The 18355-nt window shown below is 38.2% G+C and overlaps 1 protein-coding gene across 3 annotated transcripts in view; it reads right to left on the minus strand.

Annotated features, from left to right (window-relative positions):
* FTCDNL1 (formiminotransferase cyclodeaminase N-terminal like) overlaps positions 1-18355 on the minus strand; it is a 178336-nt gene that overhangs the window by 98520 nt on the left and 61461 nt on the right. For all 3 annotated transcript variants that reach the window (XM_047773165.1, XM_047773164.1, XM_047773163.1), the window contains one exon: positions 7343-7528. In XM_047773165.1, coding sequence (XP_047629121.1) covers positions 7343-7528 — 186 coding nt within the window. The remainder of the gene's footprint in view (positions 1-7342; positions 7529-18355) is intronic.

Consider the following 18355-nt stretch of genomic DNA (forward strand, 5'->3'; position numbering starts at 1 on the left):
TTAGAAGATTTTGTGTGTTTGGCACTGAGTATGGGTGTTAATCATTTCTGAGCTCACTTTTTTCTCTTCTGTTTATAATATTCTCAGGGAACTTCAAAACAGAAACCTGTTCCCTTCTAGATTCTGCTTCCTCTCGGGTACTGTGTAGATTAATTTGTCACTGGAAAGTTAACTGTAAGTGTTCAGTTGATAGCACCAATCATTTCTATTTAATTTTTTTAGGAAAAGAAATAAACATAGCAACAATGTGTTGAAGCTTTTCTGTTTTGATGGGAAGAGTGGAAAACTATGTTGAGAAACATTGATGTAAATTAAAAATGTTAGAAAAATATATGAAGCCATTAAATTTAAAAATAAGGAGAGAAACTGCCATGATTGGGAACTAAATTCATTGAAAAATTAGATGACTAACATTTCTACCATAATGGCAGAGGTGTTATAAATTCTCCTTCTATAGATACTACTTAAAAAAAAAAAAAGAAAGCACTTTATTCCTTCTTACATGAGTGTTTTCTTGGAGAATTTTTCCAAGTACAGTAAATTAAGGTTTTGGTTGATTGTGTGTCTTAAACTCAAATTCCAATTTTGTCCATGAAATGTTAGAAACTAATTGTTCATCCATATCCTTTATTCACTGTTCCTTCTTGAAACATTTTGTTTTTTGATTAGAATCTGCTTTGAGCCTATTAAATGAGGGGTCTCTTGATGAATAACAGTCTACCTAACCTTGGCAATTTATAATCTTCATGTTTTTTTGTACAAACTAAGGATTCTACTGCTTGGTAGGAGATATGTGCAAAAAAAAAAAACAAATGGGAGGAAATTGTGCTACTTTTTCCTTCTCATCTTGAATCTTTTCATCAGCAATCTGAATGGATGCATTGAAACCCAGCTTTTATAAAATTGACCACAGATCAACCTTAATAATTACTTCATGAAAGAAGATGGAAAACAATCACAAGATACATTTAGAAAATAATGAAAATAAGTTGGAAGCTTTAAGAATTTAACTTCTTCTTTCTTTCTTTTTCTTTTTACAATTGCACCTGTGGCATATGGAAGTTCCTGGGCCAGGGGCTGAATCAAAGCTGCAGCTGAGGCCTATACCACAGACACAGCAACACTGGATATAAGCTGCATCTGCGACCTTTGCTGCAGCTTACAGCCCCAGCGGATCCTTAATCCACTGAGGGAGGCCAGGAATCAAACCCACATCCTCATAGAGAAAATATCAGGTCCTTAACCCACTGAGCCACAGTTGGAACTCCAAGAATTTAGCATATTCTTATAAATATAAGTAGTATACCTTATAAATATATAAGCAGTATTTTACCATTTTGAGTTCACACTGTTTATACTACCTTATATCCTTTGGCTTTAACACTGGCTATTCCCTCTGCCTGAGACTCCTATCCTCATGTTCACAGGGCTAATTGCATCACTCCCAGTCTTTGCTCCAAAGCTGCCTTCACAATGAAGCCTACTTTGGTTTATCCCATTTAAAATTACAGTTCACTCCCATCCCAGACATATGATGCACACTGTCCTGTTCAATTTTTTTTTTTTGTCCATGCCTGCAGCACTTGTAAGTTTCCAGGCCAGGGATCGACACTGAACCTGAGCCACAGCAGCGACCTGAGCCACAGCAGTGGCAACACTGGATCCTTAACCCACTGAACCACAAGGGAATTCCATCAATTTTTTCTTTTCGCTGTAGCACTCATTTTCTAACATACTATATAATTCATTATTTATTAGGCTTGTTATTTATTGTTACTCTCTTCACCCCCTCCCCACTAGAATATAAATTTTTTGAAGGGCAAATAAATTCTATTTTTCCCACTGATCATAGTGCCTAGAGTTTACTAGGTACTTAATAAATATTTGTTGCATTAATTAAAAAACTACAAATTCTCTCTACATTGTATTGTATTTCCCATGTCTCTAAAAATTCTTCCAGAGCTTCATGCTTAATTGCTTGCATAATAGTCTTTCACCTAGGAATGCCATAGTCTATTTAATGACTCTCAAATATTGAACATTTACATTGTTTCTTTTACTTACTATTGTAATAAATGCTTTGATAAACATGTGCATAAGTACATGTACCTTTCATTATTTCCTTAGGGATAAATTTATTTCCTTAGGATAAACCTAGAGCTAGAATTTCTATAAAGCGGTTACATATATTTTTGGAGCTCTTGATACACATCACCAACTCACTTCCAAGAAGCTTATAGCAATTCATACTACTACTATCAGTAGCATGAATGCCTCTAAATACATTTTTACTAGTATTAAATATTACCTTTAAAATACCATCTTTAAGAAAAGGATTAAGATGGCGGAATAGAAGGACTGGAGCTCAACTCCTCTCCTAAAAACAACAAAATTCACAACTAAAGACTGAGCAATCTTCACCCAAATGGACCAGAAACCTTAAAAAAGATACCCTACTCTAGAAGAAAAAGAGGAGGACACATCAAGAGGTAGGAGGGGCGATTTCGTGATATAAACAACCCCACACCTCCCGGGTGGGAAGCTCCACAGACTGGAAACTAACTGGTTCACACAGACTCACCTACAGGACTGAGAGTTCTGAGTCCCACATCAAACCCTCACATGGGAGAACCTGGCACAGGGAGAAAGAGCCCCAGAGCATCTGGCATTGATGGCCAGTGGGGCTTGTGAGCAGGAGCTCCATGGGACTGGGGGAAATGGAGACCCCATTCTTAAAAGGCACACACAGACTTTCAAGTGCACTGGGTCCCAAGTCAAAGCAAAGTCTCCATGGGAATCCAAGTCAAACCTGACTGCAGTACTTGGAGGACATCCTGGGAAAACAGGGGTGAATGTGGCTTGTTGTGAGGGAGGGACATTGAAGGCTAAGCTCTCGGGAATATTCAGCAGCTGCCTTTCTCTGGAGGTGGCCGTTTTGGGAAAATCTGGCCCCACCCATCAGTCAGTGCTGAGAAGCCCCAGGGCAAACAACAATCCAGGTGGGATCACAGCCCTGCCCCTCAGTAAAGAGGCTACCTAAAGACCCCTCAGGCACACAGCTGCCTCTAATCCCATGCAGAGACTAAGCTCCACCCACAAGAGGGATTAGAATCAGCTCCACCTACCAGTGGGCAGGCATCAGCCTCCCCTATCAGGAAACCTACAGCAAGCCCCCACACTGACTTCAGCCACAAGGGGGGCAGATACCAGAAGAGAGGCTACAACTCCATTATCTGTAAAAAGGTCACCAAACCAAAAACCTATAAAAATGAAAAGACAGAGAACTATAACTCAGATGAGGGAGAAAGGAAAAACCCCAGAAAACCAGCTAAGCAAGGAGAAGACTCTTAGCCTCCAGGAAAAAGACTTTATATTGTTGATGCTGAAGATGATGCAAAACATTGGAAATAAACTGGAGGCAAAGATGGATAACTTAAAGGAAACATTGACCAAAGAGATACAAGATATAAAACTTAAAAAGAGATGCAAAATACAATCAATGAAATAAAAAATTCACTAGAAGCAGCTAACAGCACAACACAGGAGGCAGAAGAACGAATAAGCGAGATGGAGGACAAATTAGTGGAAATTAAGGATACGGAACAGAAAAGAGAAAAAAGACTGAAAAGAAATGAAGAGAGTCTCAGAGAACTCTGGGACAACGTTAAATGCACCAACATCCATATTATAGGGGTGCCAGAAGGAGAAGAGAGAGAGAAGGAGACAGAAAAAACATTCCAAGAGATAATAGCCGAAAACTTCCCTAACATGGGGAAGGAATCACTCACTCATATCAAGGAAGCACAAAACTACGATATAAAATAAACCCAAGGAGGAGTACACAAAGACACATATTAATGAAACTGACCAAAATTAAAGACAAAGAGAAAATCTTGAAAGCAGCTAGGGAAAAGAAACAAGTAACATACAAGGGAACCCCAATAAGGTTATCGGCAGATTTTTCAGCAGAAACTCTGCAGGCCAGAAGGGAGTGGCATGATATACTTAACATGATGAAAAGAAAAAACCTCCAACCAAGATTACTTTACCCAGCAAGGCTCTCATTCAGATTTGAAGGAGAGATCAAAAGCTTCACAGATAAGCAAAAGTTGAGAGAATTCAGCAACACTAAACCAGCCTTACAACAAATACTAAAGGAACTTCTCTAGGCAGAAAAGAAAAGACAGCAACAGGAAACAAAAATTCCACAAATGACAAGGCTCACCAGTAAAGGTATATATACAGTAAAGACATGAAATCGTCCATGCACAATTATACCACCAAAATCAGAAATCATGAGAAGAGGTGGGTACAAATGCAGGACACTGGAGATGCACTTGAAATTAAGAGAACAACAACTTAAAACAATCTCATACATATAGACTCTTATATCAAAACTTCAGAAGAACTGCAAAGCAAAAATCTACAAGTGATACACAAACAAGGAATCTCTGGAGAAGAAACATATCTCATAGTAAATAGGTACATAATCCACCACGAATGGGGTCATTTGACATCATTCTTGGAATGCTGAAGTCTCCTTAGATCTGATTCTGATTTCCTCTCCATCAATGAATTTATGATAATTATAATTAAAGAATGCAACTGTACAATTAAATAATACAGTTCTACAATTGTATTATTAATAACCATTTCTTTCCATGGTACAATGTAAGGTCTATAATGTCTTGTTTATCACATCACCTAGAATGGTGTAATGCCTATACTGAAGAATCAATAAGATGTAACAAATTGTGAGGACATATTTATATAGTTACACTGTTTCTTAACCAATTTACGCATTTTATATTTTACTTATTTTCAGAGAGTGTATTATTTTTGGTGTTCTTACCAGTGAAGTTATTCTTTTTATTATGCTATATAAAATATTTAATGGTATATAAGGCTTTCTTCTTTATAAATTTTAGTTGCATAGTATACACAATTTTAATATAATGCTAATTTTTAAAGAAAAATTGAAATGTAATAGATAATACTAAATAGTAAAGATGAAAGCCATACAAAATGGGATAAAGTATAGAATAAATTTCCTATTTGTCTCAGCATATTTTACATTCCACTTCTAAGGAGGGAGTCACTTAATGTGTTTCTTAAGATCCATGATAGAATAATCTGTGTGAATGTAATTGTATTTAAATATATGTATTTTATTCTGTAAAAAAATAAAAATAAAATTACCAAATAAATAAATAAATAAATAAATAAATAAAATACCATCTTTAAACATTTTTGTGCCAATCTGGGCATATTAAAGTAAACTTAGAATTTTCAGATGTTGATGAAATTCCCCACATAAATCACAGATCTTCATGTGGGGCAAAAATGGAGAAGAAATTGGAAACTCCAATAGAATGACCAACTGAACAGTAAAATAGATGAGATTAGCCCCACCTCAGACAATCACGTGAGAGGGAGGAGTAGCGTTCACTTTGGTTTAAACAAACACAAATCACCTTTGTTCTTAGACTAACCATGATTTGTGATAACATGAACATTTAGTCTTTAACTCAGATATGCTTTTTATAGCAGGTTAAGTTCTTCCCAAATACCGACCCATGTATTCTCACAGCACTGCAGAAATGTGAATTAAGTTTTTCAAGGGTTTGCCGATCCTAACACTAAAGCGAGATCTTCTGTTCACTAGTACTAGTACCCTTGCTTCTAATTCCTGTCCACTGATGTAATCCCAATCACCTGCCACTGCACTGACTAGATTTTGGAATAATCCCTTTAGTCTTTAGGGAGGCTCAAATTAGAAACCAGGAAATAGCTTTCTGAACATTTAGTCATAAAACTTACACTTCTACTTTTGTGAGACAAATCATGGGAAAATATGTGAGGTTCAGATTGGCAGAGAGCAATCAGTTTCTCCCCTTTTTTCCAAAACTATATACTAAAATACGTTTTTTTGGTTTGTTTTTTGACCTTTCAGGGCTGCACCTGAGGCATATGGAGGTTCCCAGGCTAGGGGTCTAATTGGAGCTGTAGCCACTGGCTTATACCACAGCCACAGCAATACCAGATCCGAGCTGCATCTGAGATCTATACCACAGCTCACAGCAATGCCAGATACTTAACCCACTGAGCAAGGCCAGGGATCAAACCGCGCAACCTCATGGTTCCCAGTGGGATTCGTTTCCACTGTGCCACGACAGGAACTCCTAAAACATATTTATAATCACTTTTTAAATGAATCTTTTCACTACAAAGAAGGAAAAGCTGGCCCTTTAGTACTGCATTTGGCACTTAATAGACATTATTTCAACTTCACAGTCTCATGAGAGAGATACAATTATTATGCCCATTTTACAGACATGGGAACTGAGGCTTAATGAAACCAAGGAACACTCTGAGGGCATATGGTCAATGAACAGCAAGGCCAGCATTTGAGCACAGTTTCAAAGTCTGTGCAGTTTTCACTGCACTGATCTACTTGACTATAGGTATTACAGTTTGAGAGCAGAATTCTGCACCAGGGATTAGTAACCAAAAGCCTGTGTGTAGCTGTGGCAGAGCTGTGCCATGAGGAAATGTGTGACTAATGGCTTCCCACCTCGTGCTCCTTAGGGACCTAGAATTTTAGTAACGCTAAAATATTAGCTGACTACCAAAATGTTACCTTACATGGTTTAATTTGTGATCCCTACAGAAGATATTTGAGAATGAAAGAATTAAGACTCAAATAAATGGTACTATGATGGTGAAGTGCAGCGAACAGGGATGGAATTTGGGGCAGAGGTGCTACTGCCTTTTCTGTAGGTAAGTCCTAAGCAAAGGGGAGAGCTGGAGCAGCAGAGAGAGGCAAGAGTTGGTGAGATCCAGGGTAAGGGAGAATACTACTCCCTGTGTTTGTTCTCTCTGTCCTAGAAGCCTGTTATCTAGAAAATCTTCTCCCCAGGGAGAAGAACTGACTTCTAGCCATAAGCATCAACTTGGACACATCAGATTTTCAAGTACTGAAAGGCTCTCCTACCAGCTAAAAGTAAGCTCTAGTGTCCTGCCAAGTGTCCTTAGGATCCAACCTCACATCTGGAACGGCAATGGGCCTCTAGGACCTGTCGCAGTGTCAACCATTCTCATCATCCATGGTCACAGTGCACGACTCTTGGGGGCTCTCAACCAATATCTGATAAGGACCTTTAGCCTCTCTGGTCAACTTATGAAGGTATGGGTAAGAAAGAGCCAAGAGGAGACCCTCAACCAATTCAAGGAGCCCCAGCTCTAACCCTCCTGCATTATGTGGGAGGGACCAAATGAAGGTGACCTCAGGATTCTCTTCTCAAGTTTAAAAACAAAAGCAGATCAAAACCATACTGCGAACCTGTCAGGCCACATTTTCGGGTGGGTGCAACTCCCAAGTCAGGTTCAAGAGCGCTGAAATCCCTCCTTGTGAACCACCCCAGTTGCTTCCTTCTCTGGACAAGAGGGCGCTTCTCAGGCAGGTCAGCCTCACCAAAGAGAAACACACTGCAGCCAGGAACACGGAGGAGCAGGTTCTCAGCAAGGCCTAAGGGCAGTGGGAAATTTTAACAAAATTAAATTAAAATCAGGCCCAAGGAAAGAAAACAAAGCACATGATTTTCTTATTGTGGTAAAATATATTTAACACAAAATTTATCATTTTAACAATTTCTAAGTATACAGTTCAGTGGAATTAAATGTATTCTTATCACTGTTGTAACTATCATCACTAAAGCGTATAATTCATACAAATTCTGAAAATCAAATTTTGAGCATAAGTAATTTTCCCTTGAAGTTAATCTCATAATAAAATTTGTCTTTGTACAAGGAGGCTGGAATTTCTAAGCCACTACAAATCTAATTCCATAAGAAAAGTTCATCACTAAGATTAATGAAATTTACACCTTCAGTTTTTGAAAAATTTTATAACCATCCCAAATTGTGTATACTGTTAGGAGAAAGAAAAAGTCATGAGTATACAGGCCCGATCTGCACTGTACAATATGGTAACTCCTAGCTGTAAGTGCCATATAATTTAATCTTAATTAAGGTGAAATGCAATAAAAAGTAAGTTTTTCAGTTGTACTAGCCATATATCAAGTGCTTCATAACCGCATATGGATAGTGGTCTCCTACTGGACAGCACAGATACAGAACACTTCCATAATCACAGAAAGTTCCACTGGACAGCACTGGGCCAGGTATTCTGTAAGGAAGTCTAGTATTTAAATATAATTTTATGGAGGCTACTCTGAATGGCAACATTTTTTTCATCCTCTTTTTCCATGTTTATATCTAGATTCTGTCTCTGATGGTATCTTCTCTAGGCAGATCACGGAATTACCCTCCTGTTTTTTTCTACAGAACTACTTCAGAGGACTACTGCTTACAACTGATAGTATGTTTTCACAGCACTAGTTACAGTCCCCTGTAAGCAAGGATAGAGATAGAATACTTTTTTCCTGATGTATAAAATGGAGATGTTTAGGGATTTGGGGTACTGGCCTGAGACAGCAGGAGTGTGGGCCTCCTTTATTTGGAGGCACATCATGGAAATCAGGGGCCAAGAAGGGGCCTTTCACCATAATAATCACAGGTAACCTCTCCAACTGCAATTTTAGAGACTGGTATTTGTTTGTTTCTAATGTGGACTGTCACGTTGATGGGAGGGGTAAAATATGGAGGACACTAAAAGAGATTTTGTACCTTGGTGTTTTACGAAGTCTAGGGAAATGTGCTTTCTCTGAATCAGCTACAGACTCCAGCATTAAAAGCCCATGACGTTGAAGACATCACAAAGCCAGTAAAATTTTCCACATTTAGTTAAGTGATCTCTACCTCTTTATCACTGCTTTAAGATACTAAAGGACCAAAGACTTCTGGCAGGCAGGTGGGGCCAGATGCCAGGGACACGTACAGTTAACAGAGGTTCAGAACTTGTAAAATAACCTTTAGGCAGTTACCTAAGTTCTCCCATCAAATCTGGAATGGCACATGGCAGGGGTGGCCAAAGAAAGGAAAAAAGGTTTAGGAGGGTTAAGATATCTTAACATCTAACAAGTCTCCAAGTTGTTCAGATCTCTGATATCTGCTCCAAGCATAACTTAGAGTGACTCACACTTTGGCTGTCCCAGGCGCCTAAAGCACAAACTGTGATGATAAAGCCTCTCCTTCTAAACAGAAATAGTGTGACCTGTTTCCTGGCTCTGCCTAGTTCTTGGCCTAGCCAGACCAGCACCTCCATTGGGAGCCATAGTATTGCATGAATTTATAAAGCCCAGAATGCTGCAAAGGAGAATTCTTGGAGCTTGGTTCCTAAAGGGCAAAGCAGGGAGAGATAATGGCAGTAGCAATTCCCAGCTGCCAGCAATATGGGGGTTGATAGCATGGTATATTTTGGTTTAGCAGGAATAGCACATGCTTTTGAGGACAGAAGGTATAGGTTTGAATATACATTTCTGCTCCTTAATAGCTGTTTGGGATACCAAACAAATTTTTTTTTACATTTCTGAGCTTCAAGTTCTCTATCTATAAAATGAAAAAAAAAAAAAAAACACAACACAACAAAACAAAAAGCAACTCCTTATCTAGAAATCTGGCAACTAAAAGGAATTTTTAAAAAGTATGTCTCTTGCCTTTTCTGTATAAACCAAATTTCGTGATAGCCAGATAGCCTGAACTGATGAGGTAAAGATTTTTAATAGAAAAAAATTCAACTGGAGTTCTCTTGTGGTGCAGTTGGTTAAGGATCTGGCATTGTCACTGCTGTGGCATGGGTTTGACCCCTGGCCAGGGAAATTCTACACGCTGCGGGGAACAGCCAAAAAAAAAAAAAAAAAAGAGAGAGAGAGAGAGAGAGAGAAGAGAATCCAATTAATAAATGTGGAAGAAATGGTGTAATTTGAAAATCACCATTTTGCACCCCCTAAGAAAATAACTGTTTCAGGCAAAGATCATCAATGGATGAAATCCTCATGAGAAGTCAATTAGGCACAAAGGCAATTATCTTTGCATCACCAAATAATCAGACATGGCTTCCTGATAGGACACATATGAAGCTCATAGCCCACCTCTGAAAAACTTCTGCTAAAAAAATTTGAATTTCAAGCCAATAAAGCCTCTGGGGCTAACTTAAAGTTTGCAGGAAATGAAAGGGATAAAAATACAAATGAAATGCCACCACAAGGGAGCAAACAGATCCAGAATGTGGGAATCCTACAGGACAACTGGCCCACTTTCTGCAACCAGTGAATAGGACAGAAAAGGGAGATAGGTGGAGAACTGGGCTAGATCTAAAGAGACAGAGATACAACAAGCACCTTGATGTGTGAACCATGTGTAGATTCAGATCAGACAAGCCCATCACTGAAAGGTATTTGCTCAGATTATACACTAGGTGTTAGATGGTACCATAATATTATCATTTTGTTTGGTGCAATGATGGTGATATAAAATAATGTCTATATCACTTAGAGATATATGTTAAATATACAGGGGTGAAATAATATGATCTTTGAAACTTGCTTTAAAAAAACTTTAATAAAGAAACTAAAGGGAAAAAAAAGGAGTGATAAAAAGAGAAAAAGGAGAAAAAAGAAAGGAAATAAGAAAAAAGACAGAAAAGAAACCACCCCATAGAATGGATAGAGAGATTAAGATTAAATAAACTAAGAAAAGCATCTAGCACAATGCCTGGTACTTGGTACCCAGGATATGCTCACTTCCCTTCCCCCCTGCAAGCCTACACAACTGGTTTTGTTTTGTTTGTTTGGCTTTTTAGGGCCATACCCACAATACATGGAAGTTCCCGGGCTAGAGGTCGAATCACAGCTGCAGCTGCAGGCCTACACCATAGCCATGGCAATGCAGGATCCGAGCCACATCTGCGACCTACCCCACAGTTCACAGCAATGCCAGATCCACAACCCCTGATCGAGGCCAGGGATTGAACCCACATCCTCATAGATATTAGTCAGATTAATTTCCGCTGCACCACAACGGGAACTCCCCTACACACAGGTTTATATTCCGAAAATTCTGAATACCTTCCTGGACTGGTATGTCACTATTTACTAGAAATCCCCATATATTATAACACTCCACTTCCATTATCTCTTCCGTACAAATTCATGGTGGAAGGAATCAAGCTTAATTTTTTGGCTTCCAATGAAGAAAATATTTCATTATTCTCATACAATGAAAAGACAACTTAAGCCAAAATGGTATTTAGCAATAGTGACCGTATACTGTCATACTGAGGGAAATAACTTCATGTTTCTAATGATTGCAACCCAAGGGCCCATGGAATGTAGGTATTTGTAATGTCACTGAAAAGTAAGTTTAGACTGCCTGCATTTCAAAGAAATGTCCCAAATTTAGTCAAAAGTATAATTACTAGCAAGCTACTTTATTTGTGATATAAATTACATATTCAAAAAAGCTAGTTTTAATTGTGTCATTTTATTTTCACAATTAATCTATTCCCTGTACCATAATTTCCAATGCTCACTTCATGCAAACAAAGAGCCCTCTTAAAGAAGATAAAAATTTTGAATACTTCCAGCTCAAGTCTCATCAGTTTTCAGGTAGGCAGCATTATTATTTAAAGCAACAGTTCTGTGTGCATTTTCTGTAAAGCCAATATTCCACCACAGTGGAGTCAGGCATTTCTAGAGCAGGGACTTTGAATTTTCAGTGAGTCTCAAGAAACCAGAACTTCTGAGCTTATCTCTGCTTTTTCATTGTGCTTGCTCTTCACTGAAATTCATTACTCCTTTTCATGTTGATATAGTATTTTACAGCTTTTATTGATAGAACATCAAATCTAATCTACTTGTATTATATAGTTAATTGTGAACTTTCATTTCTCCTTCTAGGTTTCAAACCCCCTGCACAATCAGTGTTTGTTAAGTTGAAGGAACTGAATTTGGTTCCTAAGCACTTTGCAGATGTTGGATGCTGCAAACCTGAAATATTCCAAACCTACACACGAGTAAGGGATGGCTATGCTAACAAAAGAGAACAAAGTTGAAGGCCAGCAGGAGTACATTGTATCCCTAGTAAGAAGCCGCACAATCTATTCTCCATCATCATGTTTGTTCCATGAGCTGTCTTCCCATCCCCCAGCTGACCTGCAGCTGTGGGCTACCTAAGCCAGTCAGATTGTCAGACATGAAAAACACTCCAACCGCTTTGTGCTGACAGGGTATGATGCCATCATGCCAGATTGAAATAGGCAAAGCAAAACTGCCGCTTCCCAAATTGCTCTTTATTAAAGGACCAATATTTTCTAGTTTTTCTTTCATTCTTGACAATTTTTTCCCACCACTATCATTAGTACTTCTGATCTTTCCATTTTCATTAGTCATATTCTAAAAATAATGATAATATTTTAAAAAATATAACCTTCATGTTTGATTGATCTTATGTACTTTAAATGGTTTTTAGTCACTTCTATACATATATAATTACCTATTCCAGCCTTAACTTTAAAGTGTTCTGGGAGTTTGGTTATTTTCCTTTGCAAAGGGAGGATCAATGGAATGATTTAAAAAGTTTAAGCTTCATATTCATAACACAAATGTTTATTTCTGAGCGTGTAACAGACTTAACTGTGGCTGAAATGTAGTATTTTTTTGAGAATATACCACATTTAAGACAGTACTTTAGAATCTGCTCCATTAAACGTACGTATTCCCCTGCCTTACACTAATGTGCACTTCATGTCTACAGTGGTATTTAACATTATTTTTCCCCTTCTGCTTTTGTTTCTTTCAGGAGCATTTTAGGACTGCTGGTATAAAAGGTGTTGAAATTTAACTGTTAAACAGAACTGCAATTCAGCAATACACGGGACATAACTGATATACTTGGTTTTGTTACATTTTTTATAGCAGTCAAAATGCACATTTAAGAAAAACCTCAATTTCCTTTCTTCTAGGAATAGATAAATTCTACTTCCCCTGGCTTGTGATATGAATATGTGCCTTATTATTATTATTTTTAAACCAGAACTCTAATTATACTCAAAAAATCTACTTCAAAAAGAGTATTTTTCAACCCCATCACCTCATACGCAATAAAAAGGGGGGGGGGGAAGCATAGAATCTAAAAATTAAACTGGGTGCTAGACTTGAAATCTTACAAGCATCCTCTAGTTTTAGTATAGCTCTCTTAATATAGCCAAGTTTTTTGTTTAGTTGATTTTTTTTATTTATGTATTTTTTAATGAGAAGAAAAAAAAGATTCTCTACCAGAAGCCATAAAAATCTCTCAGATGGTAAAACAGATAGCCCTAAAAGTTTTTGCCTAAATTCATACACATACCTAAAATAAAACTGGCCGATTAATCTTGCTACAGTACTTTGAAAAAGACGTTTGAAAATACAGTGTAGTTGTGATGCTGCACTGCTTCTAATTAAGTACAGACTAGGAAAAATTATTCTTAGTTTAGTCTATGAAAGGGGGGTGGTGGAAATTTCTCTCTTTGCAATTCAAAATTATTTTAAAGATGGAGCGTTCCTTTTCCAATGTCTTCATTAAACAGAGCTGTTAAGAATTGTCTCCCAACCATCCCCAAAGAGTACAAAGCTACCCAGTATTCGCCCCATATGCTCGGCTTTGAAGTGTGAAGCTGTGACCATCCCACCAGACTCTTACGCCACCATCAAAGCCATCTCATTACGCCCAGTGCTGAGAGTTAAAGCGCGGGGCCGTAACCGCTCCAACACAAACACTGCATTAACAAAGCAACCGCAATATTCCTCCCCCACATGGCCAGAACTTGAAGAAATTTTTACCATATGTACACATGCACGAGATACGAAAATTTATTGTGCTAGAACATCATTGAGAAGTACATTAAACATGCTGACTAGAACTGGATGTTATTCTAAGGGACGGGAAAAAAATAAAATGCAGCTGATCTTTATGATGAAAGAACAGAAACATTAGGCTGAAAAACAAGATCAAGTGCAATTCTTAAATTGCATTTCTACTGACACATTCTGCTGCCTGTTCTTTCTTGAGGGAGCATAAAACAATTTAGGGGGGGACATAAAACTCTATTGCATATCCCTGGATGCTACTGTTTATATTTCATTTCTAAAGGACAAATAAGCTTACAAATAATGCTATGTTGATAACTGTCTATGATTCAAAATGAATAGGACTTGCTAAAAGAAAGTAATTTCACTTGTGTCTCTGAGTTGTCAGTTTACCATTGGCATGGCAGTATAAAGTAAAATGCAAAGAGAGAAACCTATGCATTAACGGAAATTAGGTCAGGATAAGCACTTGATTAATTTTCATGTAAAAATGAATCTGTTAAAATATTTTGAAATATTTATACCTAACGATTGCATTCCTTTCTTTTTGCTGTAGAGAAATTCTTACATTTGTATACAGAACAGTGTATTCAAGAATAGTCACTGCTACATTATTCATATTAGAAAAAATGAGAAACAATCTGAATGTCTATAAATAGGGGAATACAAAAATATGATATATTCACACTATGATAACTATACAGTAGTTAAAAGGAATAAACTATAGGTAACACCATAAACAGATTTCCAAGATACCTTGATAAATAAAAAAGTTATAGTATAATAGCATTTATACTACAAATATATACAAGACATACTATATTGGATTTATGAGTGTATTCATAGACATAATAAAAGCATGGGGAAAACTCTGGGTTGAGTGTGGGTGTCCTATACTGTAACTCAGCAGGGGATGGTTCGGAGAACCAGAAATTTAAGTGGTGGGCAGAGATGAATTTTAACCCTACCTATGATGTTTGAAATTTTGAAAAAGAGAATTAATAAAAAGTTCCAGGCAAGGTCTAGTAAATAAACACTTGTGAAGATCCTATGCTCTGCCTCTATATTTATGAAAACTATGAGTAAGTTCCTTAATGTTTCTAGGCCTATTTTCTAGCTACAGAATGACAAAAATTAGATCTATTCTCTATCCTTATCATAAATATAAGAATTATGCGCCCCACACTCTTAGTAGACCATATAATTTCATGGAGCTATAGGTATCCATGAAAAATATGGCACAGTAGTAGTTTGGGACACATTTTACACGTATATCTTTATATCCAAGACTCTTACTATTTCCTTGAATATAATGTATATTTTCATGGAGATGTACACACAAAGAGCTTATTATTCCTTTGTAGGGAAGATGCTGATAAAATTACCACTTTGTGCAGACATAAAATTATTTGTTTAAAGAATTACACTTTCCTAAAAAAAAAAAAAAAAAAAAAAAGAATTACACTTTCCTGAGTGACCTAACATACATAACTCCTAGTGTATTCAGTCACTTGTTTGATTCTGTCCTAGGGTTTTCTCTCATTGTTTCAGGTGCAGATTTCATGGCCCAGCTTTCTTGGGGGGAAGGAACTCCATTCTACTTCTCCTATAGTCATCATAGCATCATAGCATCCTACGGTAAGAGGAAGCATAACAGGCCCTCCAATACTGTCTGGATGTTTACAAATACCTCTTATTTATCTTCATAAAAGTTCTCTGAAATACGTGCTCAATATCACTTTGCAAGTGAAGAACTGATAGAGGAGAAGCTGTCTGCTATAGAACTTGGGATTTTAGAGCTGAAAGCACTTCAGAGATCTCCTGCTCAAGTGGTTTTCAAACATCTTGTCATTCAATCCCATTTCTCAAAAGACACTTAATTTGGAATCTTGATAACATAACACAGAGAAGAGGGATCTATTCTACTTATGGTAGAAGGGGACAGCCTGGGCCTCAACTGCTTAGCAACCCCCTCTGTAAGGCCACAGAGAATCATTAAAAACTGTGACAGCTGTTTCCTGGTGGGAGGGAGGGGATCAGGAGCTTCATGCATCAGTATTATTTCTTATATCCATTCAGACAGAGTGATATTATTCTCCATTGTATAGATACAATACCAAAAGATACTATAAAAGAAACCAAGCAATTTTCCTAAAGTCAGCTGGCAAATAAGTAGAAGATCTGGGATTTGAACTCAGGTTTATTCATCTCCAAAATTCTTATTTTGTCCACTTACCATTTGGCTTCCCTGTCGAGCCACTCAATGTGATGTAACTATTTAGATCATGTTGATCAAAAACTCACAGGCATATATATATATATATATATATATACACACACACACACACACACACACACACACGCACATATATATATATACACACACATACCTGTCATGGGTGGACGGCGCTGGAATTGGGCCTTTCACTTCCACATAGTGCACCCCTTTGTAAGTACTTCCCACCCTTTCAGGAGGGATGTTAAGAATCTGGGACTCCCCCCAAAAGCAGTTCAGATAGGACATGGTTAAGCTTTGAGGATGGCCAGGAATTCTTCTGTCAATGAATCAGCAATATGTAAACAGCCTTCAGTATAAAACCCACTCCCCACAGCAAGGAAGAGTTAAAGTGGCTCTTCCACCCAACTAGAGCTCCCAAAGTGCCAAAAAATAGTTTTCATGAGGTAGTTTGGTCTCCTTGTGTGTGTTTGGCTCCCATACCTCTTCTATCTTCCCGGCTACCGACAATACTCAACAACCTCTCAGTGGTCTCTAGTCTCAAGCCCAGCCCTAACTCTCACCACCTGCCCCCCTAAACAGGTCAAGTTCTCCTATTCTCCTTCCCAAAATCCCTCTCTTCTTTACCACCTAGAGGATGCCCATCTTCACACACACACACCCACCACTCTAAATCTCTTTTTGGAAGAAAATGCTTCTTTGCCACTAGTGATGTTTCCTTCCATGTGGAGAGAGTTCTGCTGGTCTTCTGGCTATTATGAGTTAAACTGTGTCCCCTGCAAAATTCATCTGCTGAAGTCATAGCCCCCAGGACATGAGAATGTGACCTTATTTGGGAATAAGGTCATTGCAGATATAATTAGTTAACATGAGGTCATATATTAGAATAGAGTGGGGCCCTAATCCAATATGACTGGTGTACTCATAAAAAGGGGAAATTTGGACACAGACAACATAAAGGGAGAATGCCATGTGAACATGCGGCCAAAATGGAACAGATCCTTCCCTCACAGCACTCAGAAGGCACCCTGATCTTGGACTTCTACCCTCCCGAACTGTGAGATAATAAATTCCTGTTGTTTAAACCACCCAGTCTGTGGCACTTTTGTTACTTTGGCCCTAGAAGATTAAAACATTGGCCTTGCTCCCTCCCAACATCTATTCCCGTTGGGATATAGGGGGTATGGGAGAGATACTGGAGAGATGCTGGGTTTGCATCTTTACCCCTTTCTCCCTCCTCTTAGGAGTCGACTAATGGCAGGAAACACATTCTGCTCCACTTCCTCCATGTCTTTAGCTTGCCAGGGTCGGGCCTGTGCTGTCTGGTGCTGTCTGTGACTGGCTGGATGAGCCTGTGTAACTCTCCAGGTAGGTGTAAGCCTAGCTGTCATATTAGTTTTATTAGTAATTAAGTTAGTATTTCCACTTGCCCAAAGGAGATCAGAAGGATGGGCTAGTGGGTGTATGAGGGAGTGAAGAAACTTGCACTCATGCACTTAATCTTACAGGACCATCAATGCCACTCACATCACTATATTATTTCTTCAGAATCTTATGACCCTGGTGCCTTAGACACTGAAAGTCACTGTGAATGCTAAGAAGGAAAGACAAAAAGAAAAAGGAATTAAGGAAAAGTATTGCCAAGGTTAGGAGCCTGGGCTCAAAAAGTTAGCATGAATCACAGACTTCATGTGGGTAAAGGATCCAGCATTGTCACTGCTGGGTGTGGGTTTGATCCCTGGCCTGAGAACCTCTGCATGTCACAGGTACAGACAAAAAAAAAAAAAAAAAAAAAGTTAGCATGATACAAATCATCTGCTATAAATCCCGTTAGGTCCAAATTCTTTGAAACAAAATTTAATTTCTGGGTCCTTATAGATCTATAATCTATTGAAAATCAGAAAACTTAGAACCCCTAAACTTTGAGGCTCCAAGTGCTGCCTCTGCTAGTAAGGAGTGAATGTTATTTCCCTCAGTGACCTGTGGCTTAATCCTGGGTATTTTAGAAGACCTCTTCCCTAGATGAAGTGATAGTGGGGAGTGGGGGGGGGGGGTCCTCCCAGTTTTAAACTATAAATCCTACATGTGACGTCCAGACTAGAGAAGAATTACAAGAAACATATAGTCGGGTGACAAATATTTCGTGCACTCCACCACCTATTCATCTAAATTAGAGGAGTCCTTTTTTTTTTTTTTTTTTTTTTTAAGGACTGCATCCACAGTGTATGGAAGTTCCCAGGCTAGGGGTCGAATTGGAGCTACAGCTGCCAGCCTGCACCATAGCCACAGCAACTCAGGATGCAAGCTGTGT

The sequence above is a fragment of the Phacochoerus africanus genome, chromosome 3, assembly GCF_016906955.1.
Source record: "Phacochoerus africanus isolate WHEZ1 chromosome 3, ROS_Pafr_v1, whole genome shotgun sequence".
NCBI classification, from domain to species: domain Eukaryota; kingdom Metazoa; phylum Chordata; class Mammalia; order Artiodactyla; family Suidae; genus Phacochoerus; species Phacochoerus africanus.